This window comes from Mesocricetus auratus, unplaced genomic scaffold, assembly GCF_017639785.1.
Source record: "Mesocricetus auratus isolate SY011 unplaced genomic scaffold, BCM_Maur_2.0 Super-Scaffold_100046, whole genome shotgun sequence".
Classification (NCBI taxonomy): Eukaryota; Metazoa; Chordata; class Mammalia; order Rodentia; family Cricetidae; genus Mesocricetus; species Mesocricetus auratus.
The window spans coordinates 2,189,606-2,209,259 of record NW_024429223.1 but is presented as its reverse complement, the minus strand read 5'-3'; the positions used below and the strand labels follow the sequence as shown (position 1 = coordinate 2,209,259).

At 56.7% G+C, this 19,654-nt stretch overlaps 1 protein-coding gene across 1 annotated transcript; it reads left to right on the top strand.

Annotated features, from left to right (window-relative positions):
• Positions 1 to 1,020: 1,020 nt before the first annotated feature.
• On the top strand, positions 1,021 to 19,275 carry Hpn (hepsin). Its single transcript, XM_005081784.4, is given in 15 exon segments — positions 1,021 to 1,366; positions 1,749 to 1,818; positions 5,931 to 5,990; positions 7,802 to 7,903; positions 7,992 to 8,033; positions 14,530 to 14,659; positions 14,741 to 14,863; positions 14,975 to 15,015; positions 15,282 to 15,447; positions 15,539 to 15,729; positions 17,795 to 17,890; positions 18,400 to 18,542; positions 18,692 to 18,706; positions 18,708 to 18,857; positions 18,969 to 19,275. Coding segments are annotated over 14 exon segments (1,314 nt in total). The 5' UTR covers positions 1,021 to 1,366; positions 1,749 to 1,802; the 3' UTR covers positions 19,008 to 19,275.
• Positions 19,276 to 19,654: the final 379 nt, after the last annotated feature.

The following is a 19,654-nucleotide window of genomic DNA, read 5'->3' as shown; positions in this document are numbered from 1 at the left end:
CAAAGTCTTGGAGCGCCTCTCGTGGGAATCCTCCTTGTCTCTCGTGGGAATCCTCCTTCTCAGCAAGCGTCAGGGCCTGTGCCGCCGCGGTTAAGGGTAACACCAGGGGCTGATGAAGTGCTCAGAGCTTGGTTAACGACGACGCTGTGACTCTGGGAGTCATTGTTTCAATGATTAAGAGTCAGGACCAAGTGTCCAGAAGGAGACTTTGGGATCTTCGGGGACGGACAGGCAACTGGACACTAGGATCTTTGTGAGGTCTGCTGTGCTGTGATAACTGTACGTTTTGGGGAGAGGGAGAGGCAGCTCGGTGAGTGGACAGAGGCAGAGGCAGAGAGAGAGAGAGAGAGACACACGGAAGCCAAGAGATTGGGACAGAGACTTCCAGAAGGATGAAGGAGGCCAATGAGGAAGACAAGACTCAAGCCCCATTGGCCAGGCAGAACCATTTGGCCCCTGCCTGTGACAGGCTTGGTCTGTGGCTGGAGAGGTGGCCTGCTGTGTGGCCGCAGTTGTTGGGACTCAAATGCTGGCCAGGGCCACTGGGCAGGTGTAGACAGCCTCCTGGGTTGTCTGGTGTTTATCTGGCTCCCGCTCTGGGGTCTGACGCACATTGGCTGCTGTGGGGACTGGATGCTCTTGGGTCTAGGCACTTCCGTCCACTTGGCCTGGGCCTGGGCAGTCAGCGTTGGGTTTTCAGGGCCAAGGCCCCCATCCCCCTGTCAGGACTTTCCGGGCTCCAGAGGTCACTGGGCAGGCAGCACAGCCGCTGCCAAAACAAACCAGCCCCCGTGACTTGTAGGAAAGTGGCTGGGGGAGGGGCCGAGCCCCGCTAGGGACAGGAAGGCCTGGAGGCCCCTGGCAGCATGGACTGGATCAGAGGAGGGAAGGGGACCGGCATGGAAGTCCACGCGAATGGAGGGCTTCATGGCCACAAGCGTGGTGGACCTGGGGAAGCCGGAACTCTGCAGCGGCTCATTCCTCCACTTTGGAGGAATCCCATCCTTCGGGGCTCTGAGCAACCCCAGTTTGTCACCGGACACACCTGAGTGCCCCTGGAGGTGGGAGCGCAGGCTGGTGTCCGAGCCTACCCGGCTCAACCCCTGCAGGCCCCGCCCCATTAGCCAGGTGGCCTCTGTGGCGGCCAGTCCTGGGGTCCGCCCTTCCCCGCCCCGTCTCCGCCTCCCACCCAGCCCCCTCCTCCTCAGGTGAGGCTGCAGGCTCGGCAGGCCCCACGCTGCTGGCTGCTGGCTGCCGCTGCCACCCCTGCCTGCCTCCCGCGCTGCCCGCGGCTGTGGGGACGCCATGCCCCTACCCAGGCCTGGAGACTAACCCCAAACCTGCGCCATCTCCGGCGGACCCCAGGGTAAGGCACAGAATTCGGAGCCCCTTGTCCCCCACCAATCTGCTCGCTGCCCGCCGGCCCGTACAAGGGACCCCAGGAACCGCAGACCACCTCCAGCCTGCTTTCCCCGCAAGCTCAGACATCCGAGGACTCCCCAGAGTTCTTGCCTCAAAGCCCTCCAGTCCCCCCTGGAAGTTCAGCCTCGGGCCAACCAGACTCTGCCTCGCCACTCCAGGTGTCCCCCTGGTGGCTGCTCACACATTGCCACCACTGACCCCAGCAAAACTTATGCCCTCTCAGGCCCTGTCCCCAACTCAGGGCCAGCTGCTCCCTGGGACTGGGGGTGCCAGGACAGAGCCAAGCCAGGCTCCCCCAGGCCGTGCCTCCTTGTTCCTGTCCCTAGGTTCCGCCCCAGCCCAACAGGTCAACCTGGGAATCATTAACAAGAGTCCCTGACATGGCGAAGAAGGAGGGTGAGTCCCCCCCTCCCGTCCCTGGACCCCAACTTCAGCCCTATCTAGCACCATCTTCTGGTCTGTCTCCTAGCCTGTACCCTGCCTCCTGTCTTGGGGTCCTCCAGTCAGACTCAAGACCACCCCACCCAGAGTCCGTGTCCATCCGATTAACTATTAGCCAACCTTCCGTGTTAGCTGTCTCTCCCTGCCACCCCCAGACGACAGTCCGGGTGCCTTAGTTTCCCCTCACGTCCCAGGGATTTCTCAGCTAACCAAGGACATGTGTCGTCTCCTGGGAACTGAGGTGGGGGTTTGCTGGTGGGGGTGCTGCTGCTGCTGCTTGCCGTCTCGGTTAAGGGTGGAGAGTCGGCCAGGGTGATTCTGTTGGTCTGTGCGGCGTGGTCTTGGGCAGGTAGCATCGCACCTCTGGGCTTCATACACCCCACAGTCAAGCACGGACAGATGATAATAACTCCCTCCACCAGGTTGTTGGGATCGTGGAACACACAGTCAATAACTTGGGGCTCGGGGCATGAGGCATGTGTCGTAACCCAGAGGTGTTCTGGAAGAGGTCAGTCGCTGTGAGGACCCAGGAACCCAAGGATCCCAAACTCCCACCCCCCACCATTGCGAGCGTTCCTTCTGCCTCCCCGCATTGTGGACAGAAGAGCGAAAGGGGGACTTTGGACTTGACCTGAATGGGTAGAGAGGAGAGAGGCAGAAAAGCCAGCCGAGGGGTGGCCTAGACACCCACACTGGAAGCCGGCCTCTCTTGCTACCCTGTGTGTACTTGGGGACTAGATGGAGACGCCGGTCGGGGCGGTCCCCCCGGCCCCCCAATCCTGGCTGTCTTCTGTGAGCCAGGCTAGCTGAGTTTAGTCCTGGGCGTTTTTTGTTTTTAGCTGTGTGGCCCTAGACATGCCGTATCCTCTACGGGCGTCGGTTTCCTCTGAAATGGAGATGATGGCTGCGGCCAATGATGACTTAACAGACAGTAGGTGGGGAGCAGTAAACATGCGGCCCCGGTGACGAGCACGGGTGTCTGGACTCGGATTCCAGGCAAGCCTTGGTCCACTGTGTGAACCCAGGCTCCCCTTCTCCTCATAGAGTGGTCAGGGGGGTGGCAGAGCCTGGCCTCTCGGGGAGGTGGCCGGAGGGGAAGGGTGAGGGCCTATGGGAGGAGAGAGGAGAGAATCCCTGCACGGACGGACGGACGGACGGTGCTGGGGTTGACCGCAAAGGGAAGCGGAGGAGCGTGCTCCCGCATCCCCGGGCAGCTTGCTGTGCTCTGGGAGGGGCTGGGAAAGGTGTAGGGGTGACAGCTCTGTCCTGTTTAACTGTGGCGTGGCCTCAAGGGGTGCAAAGCACGGGGTGAAGTGAGTGATGTGTGGTCCCCAGACCCTCTGCAGCGGCCGGGCGCTGCTGGCGTTTATGCAGCCACGATGGCCGTGGAAGTGTCACTGGGGGCCTGGAATTAGAAGGAGCCATGTGCGAGTCAAAAGATGATCAGGGGTGGGGGGGAGGGAGGGAGAGAGGGAGGGCGGGCACGCACGCCTGGCGGGCAAAGATGGGGCAGAGCGTCAGCACAGGTGTGTGTCAGAGCTGGTGCCCGTGGCCGACCAACCTCAGGAGCGTCCTTGGCAGGGTAGGGTCTCTCCATAAGGTAGTGATGGAGGTCGCTCTGGCTCTTTTTCTTTTTCCTTCTACCCCTGAAATAGTGAGGCTCAAAGCTAGGCTCTCATATATGCTGGGCAGGGGCTCTACAGCTGAGCCACACCCCAGCCCCTCATTGGGGGATTCTAGGCAGGGGCTCTACCACTGAGTCACACCCCAGCCCCTCACTGGGGGATTCTAGGCAGGGGCTCTACCACTGAGTCACACCCCAGCCCCTCACTGGGGGATTCTAGGCAGGGGCTCTACCACTGAGTCACACCCCAGCCCCTCACTGGGGGATTCTAGGCAGGGGCTCTACCACTGAGTCACACCCCAGCCCCTCACTGGGGGATTCTAGGCAGGGGTTCTACCACTGAGCCACACCCCAGCCCCTCACTGGGGGATTCTAGGCAGGGGCTCTACCACTGAGCCACGCCCCCAGCCCCTCACTGGGGGATTCTAGGCAGGGGCTCTATAATTGAGCCCTGTCCTCAGTCTTTGTTTCTTAGTCTCACTATGCAGCCCAGGCTGGCCTCAGATTTAGTGATCCTTCTGCTTCAGCCTCCTGAAAAACGGGATGACAGCACTCTGTGAGTTCCGTGGTTAGAACGCCTGTGGGATCCTTGATAATGACCAGTGTCTGTCTGAGGATTTGAAGAGACCTACTACATTCAGGACTCGGGACTCTAAAAGCTGTGCTTATTCTGATGCTGGGTCCAGGACACCGGGGAGCCCCAGGGGAATGTTCTGGATAGAAAAGGGACAGTTTGGGCTCACATTTACATTTCTAGGGGACCGAGGAGATGAACCAGTCGGGTGCCATGCACACACACGTGTGTGGGGGCTTGGAACTGGCAAGCTAGAGCAGGAAGTGGCCAGCAGCTGAAGGGAGGACAGCCTGGGATGAGGGTGATGAGACAGGATGCTGTGGGGAGGAAGGAGTAGGCCTGGGATGAGGGTGATGAGGCAGGATGCTCTGGGGAGGGGCGGGAGGACGGAAGGCTTTGGCAGACACCGTGGGCAGCATGGATGTGGCGAATACACAGAGGTCGGTGTACAGAGGCTGCAGCAGCCCCGGGACCCAGCGCGGAGGTCAGTGCGGGGATGACGGGCATGCCCAGTTCTCACTGAGTTACTTTCCTCTGTAAACAGCACCTCGTCTAGAACCACTGTCAGGAACTGCCCTGGCGTGATCCTGAGCCACTTCCTGTTTCCTCCTAGCGCTGATTTTGTACTGCGGGTACCAGCCACGCTACCAGGGACCCGGGCGCGAGGGCTGGGGCTCTCGCAGCCTCGAGAGCACTTTGCAGAGGCCTCACTCAAGTTGGGGTTTGCAGAAGGCTTTCCTGGCGGTTGCGTTCCGTCTGCAGGATCTCAGTTATGCTGAGAAAGTCCCGTTCTCCCTGGGCTCCTGGCCTCCCACGGCCTTCCTCCAGTTGGTGCCAGTTGGCTGTCTTTGGTCTTGCAGTCTAACAGAGCATGTGCGGTCCCGCCCGTCCGTCTTAGCCTGGTCCCGCCCGTCCGTCTTAGCCTGGTCCTGCCTGTCCGTCAGTCTTAGCCTGGTCCTGCCTGCCCGTCCATCTTAGCCTGGTCCTGCCTGCCCGTCCATCTTAGCCTGGTCCCGCCCGTCCGTCTTAGCCTGGTCCTGCCTGCCCGTCCGTCTTAGCCAGGTCCCGCCCGTCCGTCTTAGCCAGGTCCCGCCCGTCCGTCTTAGCCTGGTCCTGCCTGCCCGGTCATCTTAGCCTGGTCCTGCCTGCCCGTCCATCTTAGCCTGGTCCTGCCTGCCCGTCCGTCTTAGCCAGGTCCCGCCTGTCCGTCTTAGCCTGGTCCTGCCTGTCCGTCAGTCTTAGCCTGGTCCTGCCTGCCCGTCCGTCTTAGCCAGGTCCTGCCTGCCCGTCCGTCTTAGCCAGGTCCCGCCTGTCCGTCTTAGCCTGGTCCTGCCTGTCTGCCAGTCTTAGCCGGGTCCTGCTCCTCCGTCCGTCTTAGCTTATGCGCTTCCTTCAACGCACAGCTCTGCGCCTGGTATCGCTCTTTGCAGGTCTTAGGTAATCTCCCCCAGAGCGTCTCCCCCTTTCCTGTCAGGCGCCCCCACTGGATGCCTAACCCTACAGTGCTTAAGAGACAGATGGCGTGGAGCTCAATCCTGCACTGAGACAGTCGCCCAGGGTCACACAGTGATAACGCCTTATATAAACACGACTGTCAGGCACAGCGGCACAGCGAGGGGGCGGTTTGGGGTTTGGCTCCTCGGACTTGGATCCCAGTGTGCCCAGGGTTCAAGAAGTGACTGTAGGACGAGTCACTGGAGATGTGTGACTTAACCTCTCTGGGCTACAGGGAAAGGGGCCACCACGATGTGGGGCAGAGATGGAGACTGAACACTGGGCACAGGGTGGGTGACAGCTGGGGCTTGGCTGTGTTTAAAGAACTGCAGAGTCACCTCAAAAGTGGGTGCTAGAGGCATGCTCATTTAACAGATGCGGAGCCGGGGGCTCACAGAAGTGGTTTCACGTGTCCAAGATCCCAGCCAGGAAAGGGTAAGACCACTCATCTTATTGTCTTCCTTTCTTGTGTGTACTTTTATTTCTTCTCTCTGTGTGCTCCGGCATGTGTGTGTATGAGTATGGTGTATGTGTGTGGGGGGGGGTGCCTGTTCACACGCTGGGAAGGACACAGAGGAAGACACTCTGTGTCCTGATCTTAATCTGTCTTATTCCCTAAAGATGGGCTCTCTCACTGAGTCGACAGCTAGACCGATGGCCAGCAAGCCTAGGCCACCCCTGTTGAGAGAAGCCTTTTCCTTGCCATCTGCTCTGGGTTTTCCCCACCAGTCGCCTGGGCTCTGCCGCGTTGTAGTCCCCAAATAACACACAAGACGCTGTATCAATTATGAAGCTGTTGGCCTTGCTTGTTTCTTACTGGCTAGCTCTGACTTAAGTATTTACCCCATAATTGTTAATCTAAGTATGTCTCTTACCGGAGAAAAGTTCCGAACTTCTTACCCCTATGGCATTACATCTTGACTCCTGTGTTTCCCCTATCCAGAGTCCTCCTGGGCTCCTAGTCCCACCTATCTTGCTTCCCTATTGGCCAGCAGTGTTTGATTGACATATACACAGGACTTCCCCCATCACACCCCCCTGCCTATGCCCACCCAACAGTGCTGAGCTTACAGATGTGCTCACCACCACACCTGGCACTTTACATGGGTGATCCTAACTGTGGTCCCCATGCATGCCCAGCAAGTGCTCTTACTCACTGAGCCATCCCTCCAAGGCCACTATTTCCAAGTGGGGTTGCGAGGCATGGTGGTACATGCCTGTCACCCTAGCACTCAGGAGGCAGAAGCTGGGGCATCATAAGTCTGAGGACATTCTGAGCTTTGTGGAGAGACCTTGTCTTGAAAAAGCAAAGCAAAACAAACTGTAGCTGGGTGTTGGTGGCACACGCCTTTAGCTCCAGCACTTGGGAGGCAGAGGCAGGCGGATTTTTTTTTGTGAGTCCAAGGCCAGCCTGGTCTACAGTGTGAGTTCCAGGGCAGTCAGGGCCACACAGAGAAGCCCCGTCTGGAAAAATCAAAAAACAAAAGCAAAGCAACAAAGAAAGAAGAAAAAAAAACCCAAAGCAGAAACATGGTCAGGCAAGCGGCACATGCTTGTCACCGTAGCTCTAGGGAGGCAGAGCAGGGGAACTCCCACTACTTTGAGGCCAACCTGGTCTACATGGCAAGTTTGACGCTGGCATCGCCGTGTAGCCAGACCTTGTCTCAAAATACAAATAAAACGAAACAAAATACCAAAGGGGAAAACCAGAGGCGGGGAATAGGGTCAGCTAGGTTTTAAAACGTGTGTTCTCAACCTCCCAGGGACAAATTTGATCTCGGAGCTTGTGGGTTCTTGTGGAAAACAGGTCTGGCTTTTAGGGTTACCAAGACGGTAGAGGTCAGAGATCACAGACGCCTCAAAGTTGTGAGAATTTCTGGAAAAGTTAGTGGGAGAGAGGGTCTGGGGACAGGCTAGCAGGAAGAAAGAAAGGAAGTCCAGAAGTGCCCTGTCACCGGAGAGGAACAACTGCCAGCGGGGGGGGGCAGGGAGGTGGCAGCCGGCCGAGCCAGACCCACTTCCCAGCTGTAACCCTTGGGGAGCCAGACACCTGTCTGTCCACGCGACAGCGACAGGAGCCGGACAGACCGGCCAGCTGCCTAGCCCTGGGAAATGGGGCTTGAGATACCACAGGCCCAGGCCTGATAAGGTATTCTCCATTCCCTGGTAGGATTCTGGCCCAGTGCCCAGCCTTTGCCGGGCAGAGGACAAGCCAGGCAGTGACGCTAGCTTGGTGTCTGTTGCAGGTGTCCAGACAGCTTCATGCTGCTCCAGGCCCAAGGTGGCGGCTCTCACTGTGGGGACGCTCCTGCTGCTGACGGGCATTGGGGCTGCGTCCTGGGCCATTGGTGAGAGCAGCCCCCTCCCCCAGCTCCCGAGGTCTCACCTACCCCGAGGGCTGCAACCCACCTGCTCTCACGTCTCCCTTCTCCACAGTGACCATCCTACTGCGGAGCGAGCAGGAGCCGCCCTACCCAGGTGAGCAGAGCAGCCCTGGATCCCCCAGGGTGGCCCGGAGGAAAAGCATGATGGGGGAACTCAAAAGAGCTCTTGGGACTGATACCTGTGTGTGTGCTCGATGCCTGCATTGCTGCTAAGCAAAAGGGTTTTTGTCTGTGGCTCAGGCTGGCTCAGAACTCACCCAGGATGGCCTCAGACTTGTGGCAATCCTCCTGCCTCCGCTTCGCGGTGATGGTAATATGGGCATGAACCACTGCGCCCAAGTCACAGGCTTTAGTCTAAGTGAGTGACTCAGGCCAGGCCCCGCTTAGCTTCTGAGGTCTACCTCTCCAGGGTGTCGTTGCTCCCCAAGCCCTAGACAAGTCACCCACGGGTATTCCATGCAGTTGAAAACATTTTCATTTTCAAGTTCTTGAGAAAAGATCTTACATTGCCCGGCTGCCCTCAAGCTTACTATAGAGGACCCCAGACCTCCTGGTCCTCCTACCTCCACCTTCTAAGTCCTGGGATGACCAGGAATGCATCACCATACCTAGCTGAAAACTCCATTTAAAAATAAAAGTCTCAAATCGAGGTTGAGGAGATAGCTCAGTCAGCAAAGCGCCTGCCTTGCAAGCCTGGGGACCTGAGTTCAAGTCCCAGGACCCATGTGAGACAGTGGAGTATCAGGGAGCAGGTTTGTAATCCCAGCCCTGAGGAGGTAGAGACAGGAGTCTCCCTGGGGCTCCAGGCAGTGAGAGATCCTGTCTCTGAGCCCAGGTAGTTCAAGTCCCAGGACCCACGTGAGACAGTGGAGTATCAGGGAGCAGGTTTGTAATCCCAGCCCTGAGGAGGTAGAGACAGGAGTCTCCCTGGGGCTCCAGGCAGTGAGAGATCCTGTCTCTGAGCCCAGGTAGTTCAAGTCCCAGGACCCACGTGAGACAGTGGAGTATCAGGGAGCAGGTTTGTAATCCCAGCCCTGAGGAGGTAGAGACAGCTCCAGGCAGTGAGAGATCCTGTCTCTGAGCCCAGGTAGAACAGTGCTTAGGGAATGATACCCTCCACATGCACAAATACACATGTGTACCTGCTGCACATACGTACACACGTGCACACATGCACACATAGAGAGTCTGAAAAGGATTAGAAATTATCAAAGTGCATCGCTCCCAAAGAGAGAAAGTTAACGTTTTCACTTATGTATTCACACACATACAGCCTTTTTTTAAAGATTTATTTATTTGTCACACATACAGTGTTCTGCCTACATGCCAGAAGGCACCAGATTGAATTGTAGATGGTTGTTAGCCACCACGTGGTTGCTGGGAATTGAACTCAGGACCCCTGGAAGAGCAGTCAGTGCTCTTAACCTCTGAGCCATCTCTCCAGCCTTTTGAATGTGGGGCTATTGTTCCTCCCTTTTACACAAGGGGAAACTGAGGCTTGACCATACGATGGTATGCCCAGGACCACAGACCTCTCGCCACGATATAAATTGTGATGGGACACATGTATACCATGGGGTGTGGTCAAGACCCATTCCAAAGGGGATGAATTCAATAGACTCCCAGCCCTGAGGACGTAGCGGCTCTCTCTGTCCTTTCTGCACACGGAGGCCAATGCCGGTGGCATCGGGAGCAGCCTTGAGACTGGTGGGTGTGACTGCACACGTAGGAGGGTAGGAGGAGCAGCCACAGGCGGAAACCCCAAGTGGAAGGAAGGGATGAGGCTTCCCTGAGGCCACCTCCAACTTGCTTCTCTGTGGCCCAGGGAAGCAGGAAGGGGCGGTGATGGTGGGGTGGGGTGTGCCTTTTTCGAGGAAACATGATTCCAGATTTGAACAGTTGGCATTGGACTTGGTCACCCTGACTGAACTTACAAACACTGACCTCAAGGCCGGGCAGGGGCCAGCCTCGAGACTTGATGGCATTGGCTCATTCGGTCCTACAAGAGCATGTTTTCAAGTAGAGCGAAGGCACAGACAGGCCAAGGCTCAGCGTGGTAGCGTATCCGTCTCCCCGTGCTCAGGAAATAAGGGCAGGATTGTGAATTTGAGGCTAGCCTGGGCTACACAGTGAGACTCTGGCTCTCATGCAGGTCTGTGGCAACCCAGGCAGTCAGGTGGTAGCCCTGTGTGACCCCTCCTCAGTTATCTGTCTAGAAACTGCTGAGTTCATTGCCACAGGGAAAGCTTGCACCCCAGGCTAGGCTGCCGTCAAGGCCACTGCCATCGCAGTGTTTTGCATACGGGGAAACTGAGGCTCTGTGAAGCAGGCTGCCTTGCCTAGGACCATGGGGGAGTAAGTGACAGAGCAACAGATCAGGAGGCCTTACCGCTCCACGTGGCAACAGGATGGAATCCCAGCCCTAAAGACTCTTACGACCCACAGTTCACCTTGGCCTGCAGAGCGTCTCCCTGGACTCTAACCTCAGCGCTTCCCCCTGCTCCCTAAATACCCCGCCCCCCAGAGTCATCACCACCTTCACCTTCATCTTCTCCTCCTCCTCCTCCTTTGCAGCCCTTACACATGCTTAACTGCTTAGCAAGGATAGAACCACGCCCCCTGGCCCCTCACTAGGGGATTCTAGGCAGGGGCTCTACCACTGAGCCACCCCCCATGCCCTCACTGGGGGATTCTAGGCAGGGGCTCTACTGCTGAGCTACACTCCCCTTCACCTCCTTTTTACTTTTCTTATTGAAAGAGAATTTTTGCTATGTTGAGCTGATCTTGAACTATGCTTAAACCTGGACTTCTCCTGTCTTAGCTCCCCGAGTAGCTGGGATCACAGGCTGCACCCCCAGGTGCTCCACTATCCTCTTGCCAAGGCAGAGCTCACCAGCCCCCACCTGGAGCTGGGGTTCCCTTCCATCATTTCTGAGCTGGGGCTCTCCGAGAACTTCTGCTTCCTGATCTGGGATGTGGGGTGAGCAGAGCCAAGTGGGAAGAGAGGGGATAGTTGTCTGGCTTATCCATGCAGGGTTCAGCTTTTTAGCCAAATCGTAATCAAAGGCCTCACCCCTCCTTGAGAGCACACCCTCCCGCCCCCCGTAGCCACCCAGCCGTAAGGGAACCCTCACACTGACACTCTGTGAGCATTCAGGGGAGGCAGAGATGTTTTGCCTATGGGTCAGGCTGTCTGTGGCACACAGTAGGTGCTCAGGAAATCTCCCCCCTTAAGAATAAGCATATAGAGCCAAGCTTACTTGTGATCCCGGTGCTCGAGAGGCTGAGGCAAAATGATTGAAAGTTTGAGGCTTCCCTGGACTAAGTAGCAAGACCCTGTCTTAGCAAACCAAAAAGAAAGAAAGAAAGAAAGAAAGGAAGGAAGGAAGGAAGGAAGGAAGGAAGGAAAGAAAGAAAGAAAGAAGGAAGGAAGGAAGGAAGGAAGGAAAGAAAGAAAGAAAGGAAGAAAGAAAGGAAGAAAGAAAGGAAGCCACAAAGACAAATCGAAGAGACCAACTAGCCAACGTAGAAAGACACTAACAGGGCTCTGGTCATTGACTGTGCACTTTCTAGAACACTGAGATGTGAGGGCACAGACAAGGAAACCCAACGTTGGCCGTATCCTGCTTTAATTCGCTCTGGGATCTTCACACCTCCCTAAATATATCTCAGGGGCCGGCAAGCTCACCACCTGCTGACGCACCGCGCAGCAGAGGAGCAGCTTGTGAGGTGACAAACAGCAGCTCAGACTGACTGCGGCTTTCAAGCTAACGGCCCGTGGGTGCAGAGCCACCACAGGAGGCCACTCACAAGCCTGAAGCAAGGGGGTCGCAAGCCTCAGGCCTGTGGGTCCTTGTCTTCCTAAAACCAGAAACGGACAAAAGTAAAATAAAAGTTGCATTTGCTGTCCCCCCCCCCCGTTTCCAGTATCTTCCCAATGCACATTCGTAGAAATTTTACCTTGCCCCCCCCCAGGGCCCCCATATGGCTAGAAATATCTGGAGCAGTTAGGAATGATGTCTACTGACTCCAAGTTGCTGCTCAGGTCTTGATCCTGGGGGCTGGGGTGGTAGGCATCACTCAGTGGGAGCTGCCAGCCAGTTCTTGATAGAGGCCGGAGACGGAGGCCATATTTACAGCAAACTGCACCAGCAGCTCTTAGTCTTGCTATGGATGAGTTTGTGCTAGGCAGAGAACATGGAAGCCAGCAGGCAGTCTGAGTTCAAATCCTGGTTGGCTGTGGGATGTGCATATAATTTATTATTTTTTTACTGATGCTAGGAATTGGACTAAAGGCCTTAATCATGTAGGGGCCTCTACCACTGAGCCATGCCCTCAGCCCCTCACTGGGGGATTCTAGGCAGGGGCTCTACCACTGAGCCACACCCTCAGCCCCTCACTGGGGGATTCTAGGCAGGGGCTCTACCAGTGGGCAAGGATGCCACCCCAGTCCTCTTTTTACATTTTATTTTGAGACCCTTTTCCCTAAATTACTTAGGCTGATCTTGAACTCACTCAATATCCCAGGTAGGGTTTGGATGTTTGATCCACTACCTTCAGCTTCCCAGATAGGTGAGATGACAGTCTGTACCACTGGGCCTAGGTCTCTGCCTACAAAATAGTTCCAGAATCCAGCGCCATTTCCCGTGCTGCCCCCTGCTGGCCTAGCCTCCGTCCCTGTCACATTGAGGTCACAGTCTGGGCTCCAGGTCCCGCCCTAAGGTCTGCCCCCATCAGCAGCCAGAAGGAACTCATGCTTCCCTGAGTCGGGTCAGTGTGTGGCCCCCTGCCCCCAGCTCTGAGTCCCGGCGCAGCTGCATGCTGGTCCAGCTGCGAGCTAACTCTGCCATCCTCTCTCTGCCTCCTGGCTGTTGCTCACCCAACTCCCCGCCGCGGTCTTCAGATCTCCACCTCCCGTCCTTTAGTTCTCTGGCCTACTTCTCGGTCCTCTCCCAGATCTCAGCATCTTTCTCGACTCCTCTGTGACCCCTCCTTGCTCTCGAGGCACCTTCCCGGCAAAGCCGTCCTTGCCTGCCCGCTCGCAGCAAAGTGCATCTCCGCCCCCACATCCCAGCCCCCCCATCCCTTCTGCTGGCCTGGCCTGCCTCCGTGGCCCCTTCCGCTGTGACACAGGGCACGTCTCCGTTATTGTCCTGTTCATTACCTGTCTGCGCACCTGGGCTTTGCTACTCATGCAGGGAGGAAACTTCATGTGGTTTATGGACAGCCTGAAATAGCACCGAGCATGTTCAAAGTGTCCGGTAAACATAAAGGAAGGAACACTCCTTAAGGGTTTGACCTGACTCGGGTGTGAACAGGGCTTCTCTGACCTTAGGAAGGCAGACGGAGGGCCAGGGAGCATTGGCCCGCCACATAGGCTGCCCCAGCCACCCTCAAGACAGAACCGGTGCTGTGGGCTGGCCTTCTGCTGTAGCCCTGTCCTGCATTATGCCTTTCTCCCTCTCCCCCCTTTTCCTCTCTCCTTCCATCCCATCCTTCATTCTGCCCGAGACATAATGTAGCCCTGATTGACCTCAAGCCCACAAGCCTCCTGCCTCAGCCTCCCAAGGCCTGGCATAGAAGGTGTTTTTGTGCCTGACTCTCGCCAGTTATTAGTGATGTATTGGCTGCGTGACTTTTGATATTTGAAACAGGGTCTTCTAATTCTGTAGCCCCGGCTGGCCTGGAATTAAGTGTGTGGCCCACGTTGGCTTCAAACTTGTGACAACTCTCCCGCCTCGGTCTCCTGAGTGCTGGGATGGGAAGCGGAAGCCACGCACCGAGCTAAGGTGACTCTGGAGTCACTGAGTCCATCTCCCAGATTTTGCTTGGGCGATAGAAGAGGCTGGGTGCTCCTTTTCCTCTATTTTATTATTATTTTATTATTCCTTGGGTTCAGACAGGGTCTCTCTACCAAGCTCTGGCCTTCCTGCAATTCTCTGTAGACCAGGCTGGCCTCCAACTCACAGAGATCCGCCTGCCTCTGCCTCCCGAGTGCTGGGACTAAAGGCGTGCGCCACCACCACACCTGGTTAAAATGTACAGCCCAGGCTATCCTCGAACTCATGACCCTTCGGCAAATTCTAGACTCAAGTACCACCATAGCCAGCCTCCCTCCCCCTTTGTGTAGCCAGTTCAGACTGGCCTTGAACTCATGATCCTGTAGTTTTCACCTTCTGAGTGCTAGAATTACAGGCATCTGCCTCAGTTCCTCTTCCTGTCCGGCCCCTTCTTTTCTCCAAGTCACACTTATTTAAATGTTTTAGTAACCTGGTGAATTAGCCAAGGGTTCCCGGGCCCCGCTGGCGGTTCCCTGAGCTTGGCTGACTCCCTGCTTGTTCTCAGTGAATATCCTGCACAGACTCACTCTCTCTCATCTGCTTTCTCCCCGAGTCAAATGCAATCATTCCCCTGGTTCTTGGCGTCTGAATCAAGTTCCAGCAGATTGGGTGTCCCAGTGGGGAGAGACATTCCACCTAGTAGTGGGTGCGACAAGGGGTTCAAGACCGGAGCCCCCAGGACCCCCAGGCAGTCAGGGAAGCTGGGGGTGGGCCTCTGTGGGACCCAGGCTTGGCCCTGTCGCCCTGCAGTGCAGGTCAGCCCCGGGGACTCGCGACTTGCAGTGTTCGACAAGACGGAGGGGACATGGAGGCTGCTGTGTTCTTCACGCTCCAACGCCAGGGTGGCGGGGCTCGGCTGCGAGGAGATGGGTTTCCTCAGGTACCCAGGTGGCCCTCGGGGGAGGGGAGGGCACGGAATGGGGCTGGAGGCGGCTCTGACCCGAGCCCGGCGCGCGCGCAGGGCCCTGGCGCACTCGGAGCTGGATGTCCGGACTGCGGGCGCCAATGGTACGTCGGGCTTCTTCTGCGTGGATGAGGGCGGCCTGCCGATGGCTCAGAGGCTGCTGGATGTCATCTCTGTGTGGTGAGCAGGGCGGCTGCGGGTGGCACTGGACTCCTAGCCTCCAAATATCATCCTAACTGGTCGCTTGTTTTGTCACTCTGTCTCCGACCCCTGTCCTGGGTCTTCTCCCAGCGACTGCCCTCGAGGCCGATTTGTGACTGCTGTCTGTCAAGGTAAGACCTGCGCGCACAGGCGCGCGCGACCTCAAACCCTTCTCTAGATGCCGGCCAAGACTGGAGCCCTGGGGCCCCAGGGTGGAGTGTGACCCCACAAACTTCCCAGGATCTTCACGCGTCCAGGGGTGGGGAGAGCCCTGTTCCCGCAAATTGCTGGGGGCAGGGCTGCGTTTCCTGCCATCCCGGGGGGAGGGAGGGGCTAGACTATGCCCTAGAACTCAGATCCCTTGCGTTTTGAGGCCTCCCTTGTGACCTACCCGCAGACTGCGGCCGCAGGAAACTGCCGGTGGATCGCATTGTTGGGGGCCAGGACAGCAGCCTGGGACGGTGGCCGTGGCAGGTCAGCCTGCGTTATGACGGGGCCCACCTCTGTGGGGGATCCCTGCTGTCCGGGGACTGGGTGCTGACAGCTGCACATTGCTTTCCAGAGTGAGTGTCCCCCCACAGTCCTACCAAGGGTGGGGCAGGAGAGAGGTCTGCAGAGGCCGGGCCCAGGGACTTGTCCCTTCTCTCCTGGCAGGCGAAACCGGGTCCTGTCTCGATGGCGAGTATTTGCTGGTGCTGTGGCACGGACCTCGCCCCACGGCATGCAACTGGGGGTTAAGGCTGTGATCTATCACGGGGGCTACCTTCCTTTCCGAGACCCTACCACTGAGGAGAACAGCAATGACATCGCTCTGGTCCACCTCTCCAGCCCCCTGCCTCTCACAGGTAAGCCTGGCAGCCCAGCCCCAGGCTGGGTACTCCAGAGACTTCAGGTTTCCACGGTGATAATGGACCCGTCTCGAGGGGGCCCAAACTGGGCATTAGGCATGAAGTCTGGAGAGCACGAATGCCAGATAGAATGGATGCCGTACACAATCACCTGAGCCTCCCTTTGTAAAGGAACCGGTCACCGTGACCCTGTGATTCCTTCCCGACTTGGAATAGGATGGTCGCACAGATGCTCTTAACAGAGCCATTCATTCATAGTAACTTGGGCATGAAGGCACGTGCCTGGAATCCCCACGCTCGGGAGGAGGAGGCAGGAGGATCAAGTTCAAGGCTAGCCTTGGCCACATAGCGAGTTTGAGGCTAGCCTAGGCTGCACAAGATACTCTAGATATAAATAGCCCACCCAGGTAGGAGACCAGTTAGGGGAGATGTTACAAACAGGTAAAGAGTCTGAGGTTTCTATGGGGGAGACAACGTGTTCTAAAGTGGAGAGTGATGACAGTTATGCCAGTCTGGACATAACGCTAAAGCCATCAACTCATAGACGCTTTAGCACGGAGAATCAGGAGCCAGGTGAGTTAGAGTTGTGTGAATCTGCAGCAATTGTCAGCTAGGATGCACTGCTCCAAACACCATGCAGAGTTACAACATATGGAGAGGAGCTGGAGAGATGTCCCAGTGGTTAAGAGTACTTGCTATTCTTACAGAGGACCCTCACTCAGTTCCTGGTACCCACGTCCAGCCTCTCACAACTGTCTCTAATTCCAGCTCTCTCTTCTGGACTCCATAGGCACACGTGCACACGTGCACGAATGCGCGTGAACACACACATGCGTGCGCACACACGTGTGCACACACGTGCACGCACGCACACACACAAATCTTAAATATAGGTGTGGAGAGCCAGCTAATGTGGCACATGCCTGTCATCTGAGCCCTGAGGAAGAAAGTCTGTGAGTCTGGGCCAACCTGGGCTGTGTTGAGAGACCCCTTCTCAAAAGGCCCCAAATAAACAAGTACATAAATGACAGTAAATAAACAAGAGCAGCGGTGTGCTGAGCTTACGTACAGCTGAGTGTTGCATGAAATCGTTTTGGTCACAGACAGAGACAGCATCCCTAAGACTGTGGTCCTTTGAGATAAGATGGCCTTGTGACATCAGAGTCATCTTCCTTTGCATGGAGGGGCCCCTTAGGATCCGCACACAATGACAAAACCCTCTGAGGACACATTTCTCACAGTGTCTGCTTGTTGCCAAGTGACCGTGTGCTTTCGTGGGCCTCTGCGTGTCCCGAGTCTGGACTCCTTCATTCTCCCACAGACCTCCAGGGTGCTCTCTCCATGGCTGTTGATACTTAATCACTCTTATACATACTTCTTGTTTTCAATACCACGTCCATTTGTCACCCCGGTTTCTGCAGGGAAGTAATTTTGTGTGCGTGCTGTGTTTTTTCCAGTGCTGGGGGGGGGGCGACCCCGGGATCTCTTGCACTGTAGGCAAGCACTCCTCCACTGAGCTATAACCCCAGCTTGGGGCATGAACACTGCACTTCGTAGGGAGGTTCTGGAGCAGAGGGAGGCTGGATTAACGTCATGGCAACAGTGAGGGCCGCCGGGACTGCTTGCCTGTGCTATGCCCTGGCCCAAGGAGCCTCCATCTTAGGGAAGCCAGTGTCAGCGGAGGCCTGTGTGTTTATCATGACAGTTTTCTAACAGGTAGAAGCCAGGAGTCTCAAGGGCAGGGTGTGTTTTCCCTGTTTCCTACTTTCTGAGCTGGTGATAGTCCTGCGGCCACCGTTAAGAGCCAAAACAGGGGGAACCGAGCTAACTTTGGCTCTGGTTCTGGTTACGCCATCGGCTTCTATGAAACTTTGGACCAGGTGACTTGGCCTCCCGTCCCTCCTGAGGCAAAGGCCAATCCCAGCTCCCTGGGACAACTGGAGATGATGAAGGCCCCATCGTGGAAGTGATAGTGCGCACCGGGGTTTTGTGGAGGGTGAGCTGCATCCCACAAGGGACAGGCTGACTGGCAGGGACTGGACTGGTATGTTCTCTCTCATAGAATACATCCAGCCGGTGTGTCTCCCTGCTGCGGGACAGGCTCTGGTGGATGGCAAGGTCTGTACCGTGACCGGCTGGGGCAACACACAGTTCTACGGTGAGTTCCGGGCCTGATGTCGGAAGTCCTGCGTCAGTAAAGCACTGCTGGCCAATAGGAATCTAGATAGGTGGGACTAGGAGTCGAGGAGGACTCTGGGAAGGAGAAACACAGAGAGTCAAGATGTAATGCCACGGGGTAGGAAGCCCAAAACTATTCTCCAGTAAGAGAAATACTTAGATTAACAATTATAGGGTAATTACTTAAGTCAGAGCTAGCCAGTAAGAAACAAGCAAGGCCAACAGCTTCATAATTAATATAGCCTCCTGTGTGTTTATTTGGCACTGATGCGGCTCTAGAACCAGGCTGGCAGGAAGGCTTCTCTCAAGGAAAAAGCTTCCCTTTACACGGGCCCTTCCAACCACACCCTTAGGCCTGAAGATGCTTCGGGGTGGGGTGGTGGGGCTAGTTGAATCTCAAAGGGACCCAAAGGCCGTAGGGTGGGTGTCGGGGTGTGGTGGTGGAGGGCTTGTTTCCCAATATTGGCCACCTTACCCACATCTCCTCAGGCCAGCAGGCTGTGGTGCTCCAGGAGGCCCGGGTCCCCATCATAAGCAACGAGGTCTGTAACAGCCCTGACTTCTACGGGAATCAGATCAAATCCAAGATGTTCTGCGCTGGCTATCCCGAGGGTGGCATTGATGCTTGCCAGGTGAGGGACACCGCGGGGCAGCCCCCCGGGGCCAACAGTACAGAGAAGGGGCCAGGGTAGGGTAATAGGAATGAGACCCTCCCACCCCCCTCCCACCCACCCCCGGAGCCACGGTGGCCTCCAGCCAGATGTCCCATCCCGCCCACCAGGGTGACAGCGGCGGCCCCCTTCGTGTGTGAGGACAGCATCTCTGGGACCTCGAGATGGCGGCTGTGCGGTATCGTGAGCTGGGGTACGGGCTGTGCTCTGGCCCAGAAGCCAGGAGTGTACACCAAAGTCATTGACTTCCGGGAGTGGATCTTCCAGGCCATAAAGGTGAATTGGTATTGGGCGGGGCTGCCTGGGTCCCCATAGGCTTCTGGGGGAAGGGGGCACAGTGTCGGGAGAAGCGTCCGAGACCTTGGAAGCCCATGGCTCTTCCCCTAGACTCACTCCGAAGCCAGTGGCTTGGTGACTCAGCCGTGACCCAGCCTCGACGCTCTGCGCCACACATGCTCCAGAGCCGGAGTTGGTCTGCCGGCTCCAGCCCCGCATGGTAGGCTCCCCGGTGGGCCTCACACGGAGAAGTTTTCTTCCACAGACCCAGCCCACAGGTCCGAGGACTCTCCTCCACAGTGGCCGGCCCACTCAGCCCTCCCACACCATGTATATATATATTACTCTGTCCTCTGGGGCTGCTTCCCGGGCACCCCCGTGGGGATACTCTTTAACTAATAAAGGTGGTTTTGATTAATGGGTCTCTCTGAGTGCACAAACTTGAGCAGCAACGCGGACATTCTGAGAGTAGCAGAGAGGGGACCGGAGGCAAATCGGGGTGGGGTTGGGACCCCCAACTCTTACCCGTGCGAGAGAGCATTTAGGCCAGCCGTGGGGACTCACTCCCGAAGTTCCAACACTTTAAAGGCTAGCCTGGGCTGCATAGTGAGTTTCAGGTCAGCCTTGGCTACACAGGAAGATAGATCCCATCTTAAAAAGTAAAAAGGAGGGAGATGCGGTGTGTGTGTGCGCGTGCATGTGTGCGTGCATGCGTGCGTGCGTGCGTGCGTGTGTGTGTGTGTGTGTGTGTGTGTGTGTGTGTGTGTGCGCGCGCGTGCATGTGTGTTAAGTTCCCA